General features: G+C 34.5%; 1 protein-coding gene across 2 annotated transcripts; it reads right to left on the bottom strand.

The window, feature by feature from the left end:
- Positions 1–396: 396 nt before the first annotated feature.
- On the bottom strand, positions 397–6,156 carry LOC114390062 (SUPPRESSOR OF GAMMA RESPONSE 1-like). Of its 2 annotated transcripts, XM_028350745.1 has the most exons (7): positions 5,821–6,156; positions 3,246–3,378; positions 2,733–2,919; positions 1,660–2,159; positions 1,078–1,392; positions 907–990; positions 397–827 (listed from the first exon to the last, which is right to left on the bottom strand). In XM_028350745.1, the coding sequence occupies exons 1-6, from the start codon at positions 5,826–5,828 to the stop codon at positions 934–936; spliced, it is 1,200 nt and encodes a 399-aa protein (XP_028206546.1). In that variant the 5' UTR covers positions 5,829–6,156; the 3' UTR covers positions 397–827; positions 907–933. The 2 variants fall into 2 exon arrangements, with proteins under 2 accessions (XP_028206546.1, XP_028206545.1); XM_028350744.1 differs by having other exon boundaries at positions 397–990.
- Between the last annotated feature and the right edge of the window lie 377 nt (positions 6,157–6,533).

Genomic DNA, 6,533 nt, shown 5'->3' with positions numbered 1-6,533 from the left:
ATTTTATAACAATTAATTTTTGATATAACTCATGAATTATTTAATTTGTATATTTTTTATAAATAAAAAATATTTACTATTAAAAAAATTAATTTATTAGAAAAATTTAAAAAAATACTTGCAAATCACGTGATCTGTATAAGTCATACGAATTACGTGATCCGTATGAATTATATAGATTATGTAATCCATAAAAATAAAAAACACTTAAAGGTATTTTTAGAATTTATTTCAATGCTGGGTGCACAAACAATGTGTCTGATGAACCTAGCAAAGCTCCTATTTTTCCAGTAGTGTATAAGAATGAGAATGATTGTTCTAGACTTTATCATCACAATACACGTTATTTTAAATCATCATAACACGTAAATATTAGGAACAATATGGATACCTTTAAATAAAACTACTAGTGTAGAGAATATTTGCCCAAATACTAGAACATAAATGTACGCAATAATTATATGTTCACAATATTCACATAGAACACTCACCACATCTTGATATCTAGTACATATAGTTCAGAATCAACTACACCATTTCGGATTTTACCACCAAAGAAGTAATCATTTTCATGGCTGACATAATGAGCCAAAGCACAAGTTTAAATTGGCCATGAAGAAAAAAATACACCTCCAAAAACAATTTCTCACACAAATAACCTCCACATGAAGAAGGCAAAAGCTCCTTCCAGCTATAGCTAGATGGGAGCTTAACTTCATGATATGACAAAAAAGTTGCATGAGTTGAGGAACCAAAGGCAGTAGTATTTCCACTTACTAGCATGAAGCATCACATGATGGCAACCTAAGTTTCATACATTATATTTGCTGCATCCAGAAGAAGAAAAACCACATCAATTGAAGGACTAGCCAGGCGATTGAATGGAACAACTTCTGGATTTGGTACCTAAAAGAACTTCATGCATGAAGCACCTCATAACCTGTCCATCCAGTCAAGAATACTACTGTCTTGAGAACAAAAATATAAACTCTGCATGCAAATTGAAAATCAGACTATGTTAGCAAGTTGGAGAACTCTAAAAAGTAGAGTCAGCAAGGGTAATGTGATCCAGCTTACAGAAAGATCAAAATCTGGAGTATCCAATTCCAGTGTATCCAGGAGAGAAATTCCGCAAGGTTCATTATCATTTCTAGCCCTTTGTGTAGCATAGCTTGCAATGTCATCGAGATTGGTGTAGTCCAATCCAGAGTCATTCAACAGAGCAGAAGAATCTAAGATCTCGTTGCACAATAAGATGTCGTCCAAGCCATCATATTCAGAGTTTTCCTCAGCCTGTGATTCGCCGGCTAACCATGCAGCATCACCAGTATTGTCTTGATCCTGAATATCAGATTGTGGGGCAAGTGATCCTTCAGGGATTGTCTTGGTATCCTAGTTCATCAAAAGTAAATTTTAGTGAACCAAGTAGATGGTAAAAAATGTCAAGTAAAACTGTTGCATCACTTGTGACTACTCATTAGAACTAGAACAAACTTCAGAGGAAATCAACACAATTAAATCATTTTTAAGCTGGCTTGTTTCAGAGGTAGAATGTTATACTTGATTTCTCTTTTCCATTTGATTTTTCTATAAGATAATTGACCTTAAAGTGAAATTAATAATCATATTTAACCATATGCATCATATATAGCTACTCACCAGGGCAGCAGACAGAAGTACAGTTTCATCAATGTTATCATCACAATCAACAGATTTTCCCGTACGAGGCGGATTGGGGGGATTTGGTTTTGGAGTTCTTGGACTTGTTCGTGATATTATATTGGCAGGATCTCCAGCCATTGGATTGTCCTCATTTTTCTCAGTCTGCTTTTGCTGTTGATAAAAAACTTTTGAAACCACATATTCAGCTTCTTTCTCATCTTCTTCAGTCCCTAGATGGTACTGATGCATTACCCAGTTGGATTTATAGGGCTTGGACCCATTCTCACTAGATCTTATGTAAATAACCATGATCTTCTTAAAGCCCTTATGTACTCCATCTTCTATTATAGCTTTTGTCTTGCCAGTCTTATGCCAGCGCACATGCTCTTCAGTCAAACCCTGTTGATGATGAATCTTTCGACGCTTTCGTTGACCAGTAGCATATGCATTGGTTGTTCTGTGAAAGAAATGGACATAATTCCCATCTTTCTTAGCACCTGAAAAACAAAATAGACATAATTTGGTTAACAGTTCCAGAAAAGGGTGAACATGTCCATGAAAAAATCCAATAGCCTAAACATGTAGAGTTATTTATAACATAGTCATAATTAGCTGCCACTAAGTTTTTCTGGCAATCAAAAATCCTGCCTTCCCTCAATCCCCATCAGCAAAGCAATAAACATAACTATCAATTAATATGATTAGAATCTTGATTAGGTTCAGGACTATCCAACGGGGAAATTGAGATTTGATGAACTTAAACTTGCAATATGATAGATTATATTGCGTCCTGTTTTATTTTTTCAAACATCAATATAAAAACATGCACTGAATTCAAAGGTGCAAAAGGCAGTCTAATTACATTAATGTGTCATTCATGGCACTTTTCCATAACTTATTCCACAAGGGACATCTCTTGTCACTTACATTAATCAGTCTTCCTTCCAAATGTTTGTGTGATTTGACAAATCACTTTATTTTACAGGTTCATTGATCAATTAAGTATAATGAAAAGAGCAGTAAAAGTTTACATATTTGAATTGAAAGCAAAAAGGTCAGTGAATTCTCACCTGGAAGATTTTCCGGATGTGTGTAGCAAATACCTTGGTCTCCTTCCAGTGTTGGGATGAACTCATTGATAAACAAGTGTTGCTTAGTGTTTCCAATGCCACATTTTGCTGCTAAATGTTCTAAGAGTTCTACATCAGAAGGATCAAACTTTACACCAAGAGGAAACCCAGGCCACTCAGTAGAAACCTACATGCAAATAAATATTTCTAATGAAACATCTGCTATCATTCAATCTCATGCTAAACTTTTTCAAGAAATTAATCCTGCTACAAAAGTAAAGTATGCAAACTTTTCCACAAGCACATTAAACACTTGAATTAATTGTGTGTACCACAGGGGGAAAAAAACCATAGGGTAAAGGAATAGGAGCATAAACAGACTATATAGTAACATGAAGAGCTCTATTGTAAGGGCAGAGATTGCTTCTAATGTTATTGCATTTTTAGTGCATGTGTAAATTTGGGTAAGCTATTATGAACATAGAACGAATACAATGTCGAATATTAACTTACATCACTGTTATCAATATGATAAGAACAGTTTGGACATTCACGATATGCCCCACAATCCTTGATTTGATCAGCTGAAGATAGAGTAGTGCTTTTCACTTTCTTTGCAAATCCTCCAATGTCAATAAGCCAACTCCTGTAGAAAAAATTAGCAAATATAATCTATATCGCCAGTCCATAACTAACAAACTAAAAATAAATGAAGAACTTTAAATACATATTTACTTATAGTTAATATAAGTTTTTGTTTGTAGGAAACAAAAACTTATATACTAGAAGAAACTACAAAAAGGTCTAAAAATGTTAGCGGTAGAGGAACCATATCAGTTGGCATAAGCTATGAAGTCATCAACAATTCATAAGAATGACCAACAGAACTAGAGCACTGATAGATAGGGGTGGGAATAGGTCAGACCAGGTTTTAAAAGGCCTGAGCCTAGCCTACGATGAATTTTGGAGGCCTGAGCCTGGTCTATAGCCTATCAAAGGCTTTTATTTTGGCTCGGCCTGACCTAATAGCTTTTTTAAAAGCCTTCTTCACACTAAATTTTTAATATTCCTGTGTTCTAGAGTAGGAAACTTAGTAGAAAAGTTAAAGGAAAGGAAAAGGAAAAGTTAACAGGAATAGGAAAGCCAATAAAAATAATGAGAAATATAAAGGGACATATGGCTCACACCTAAATTGTAATTAAAGTCTTACTTGATTATAGGAATGGAAGCCTTACTTAATCAAATTCTGCTAGTTTCAAAAAAAAAATTAATTGCACACAAAAAATAATATAAGTATAAATTGATACTCAAAAAAAATATTATAAGTATATATATATATATATATATATATATATATATATATATATATATATAAAGACCGGTCTATCAGACTTACAAGGCCTTTTAATAAGCCTAAGGCTGATCTATTTAATTTAATAGGCTTTTAAAAAAGCCTGAGCTTAACATTTTAATTAAATAGGTCAATCCAGGTCAGGCTTTATGTAGGCCAGGTCGTAGGCCCCTCTAGGCCAGCCTGACCTATTCCCACCCTACTGATAGATAAGTGAAACTTAAATTTCTAAGATTTTTGTTTTAGCAAATGTGAACCGGCTTCTTTTCATGACTCAGCCACTTGAGACTGTCAATAACATATACTGAGTTTCAACCAAGGGCAATCAAAGAAAAGCATGCAGAAGGGATGAAATAAAAGGGAATTGCAGGAACACAACACAATACATTGTTATAGATTCCAGATGCAGTAAATTCTAATAGCTCTGGCAGCAGCAATAATACATCCTACTGCCAGAGAAACTGAAATGCAAGGGCAAGGTGCAACTCCAAACAATTAGCATTTTTTAGTATAACGAAATTAGCTAAAATCATTAATATATGAAGCATCAAAATTTTCCCACCCAATCAGCCCAAAATTATACCAAAGATTTGCTTATACGACTCTTTTATAATATAATCAGGTAGAAATCCTATTCTTTTATGCATGTCAGACTTAATATTCAATAGCATGTGCATAGTCAGTTTCTTGTACAAAATGTTACATTTCACTGCTGATATTCCCTCTACAAAAAACTGTTTTCCCAAGTGGACTCAAAATATCACACGTTGATCAATCAAAGAAAGATTCAACAACTAAAAGAAAGATCAATTCTTTGTTGGGATCCTTCCTTTCTACAAACAGAACGAACAAAGATAGAATCAGCGTTTAGGATTTAGGGTTAAACAACAACAAAGCTCCAAATTAACTTCTTTCACGGATTATCAATATCATCGTGTGATACAAACTGATTTCATTCAATGCTCATGTTCATCACCACTTCCATCCATCCCTATATTCTCACTGACATAAGTAACCATGAAACCCCAGAAAGTCTTCACTGCTACTTCATCGACACATTCACTACCTGAAATGGGTCTATTTCAATCTTCCAAAAGAATCCCCAATCACTATCCAGCACTTCCCAACTGTCCCCTTCCCACATTGCAAAAATGCTAGGCATACAAAACCCCCTAACACACCCAATACAACTTGTAGTCAAACTAAAGCAAAAGCACCAAAAATGTTATGAACCTCCATGCTAACAAGGGAAAATAGTTAGAACAAATTCCCCGGCACCATTCACTTGTGTTTCTCTTATTTCCATTTTATTTCACAAAAACTAAAAACCCCCCAAAGTTGGAATGTCAGAATGCCCACAAACTATCATTTCAAACATTGAAACAAAAACATCCAAAACAGACTGTCCAAATCGATTATTGGCCATCATCAACCCCAGCAGACCAAAACAAAAAACAATACAAAAAAAAAACATACAAGAAAGCAAGAAAGAAACTTAAACCTTGACACACCCTACACTACAAAGAAACCCCTTTTTTCCTCAAAACTCAACCATGTTCAAGTTACACCCCCAACCCACAAAAATTAGAAGTTGAAGGCGCTATTCTAAATATATATATATATATATATATATATATATATATAAGTAAGAAGCTTTAGAAACAAAGCAATGCTCTCCAACTTCAAAAACGAAAACTTTATTTATGCAGTGTTGGGAATCACTGATTCTAAGCTCACCTAGCCATTGTATCGAAGAAGTGCAACAAAGAAAACGCATTCGAGAGACAAGCTGAGAGCGTATTCAACAAAGACACAAGTTTTATTCGGCAGAGACAAAGAAAGCGACAGTGGGTGTAAGTGAGCGGGAAATTCCACTACGGATGTGTGTTGGAATTGCTATGGAAGAGGTTGGGAGTCTGAACCTGTGCCTCGTCTTCGGTGTTTTCCACTACGAAGATACGCGCCTGTGGTTTGGATGGGCCCCACGGTTGACCCAACGGAACTCCGGACCTGTGGTTCGGGTGTGGAACGGAAGGTGAAGCTTCGAAAACCGAGTAAGTGACATTATGAACCTTGTTCGCCAAGCTAAAGATGGTAACGTTGTTAAGTAAGTATCCTTCCATTTTGTCACTTTTCACACTTACATATCCAAGGAAAGATTCGACCTTCCCTTTGTCTTGGATTAAATATTTTAATTATAACTAGGTGTGGGACCCGTGTTTCTGTATTGTTTTTTAAAAATTAAAATGAAAAAAAAAATACAGTAGAAAAACAATAAAATAATGTTGCACTTATTGGACAATTTTAATGTATATATCGATGATGATGAAGACTTTTAGAATGACATTTTTCTTTTCTATATCATCAGTATTTTTTATTAGAAAACAAATTAAAACTGTAATAAAAAAAAACAACTTAAAACATTTAAAGTATAGTGAAACTAATTTTTC

The sequence above is a fragment of the Glycine soja genome, chromosome 16, assembly GCF_004193775.1.
Source record: "Glycine soja cultivar W05 chromosome 16, ASM419377v2, whole genome shotgun sequence".
NCBI lineage: Eukaryota > Viridiplantae > Streptophyta > Magnoliopsida > Fabales > Fabaceae > Glycine > Glycine soja.
Note: the sequence above shows the minus strand (reverse complement) of the source record. Positions and strands in the feature narration are given on the sequence as shown.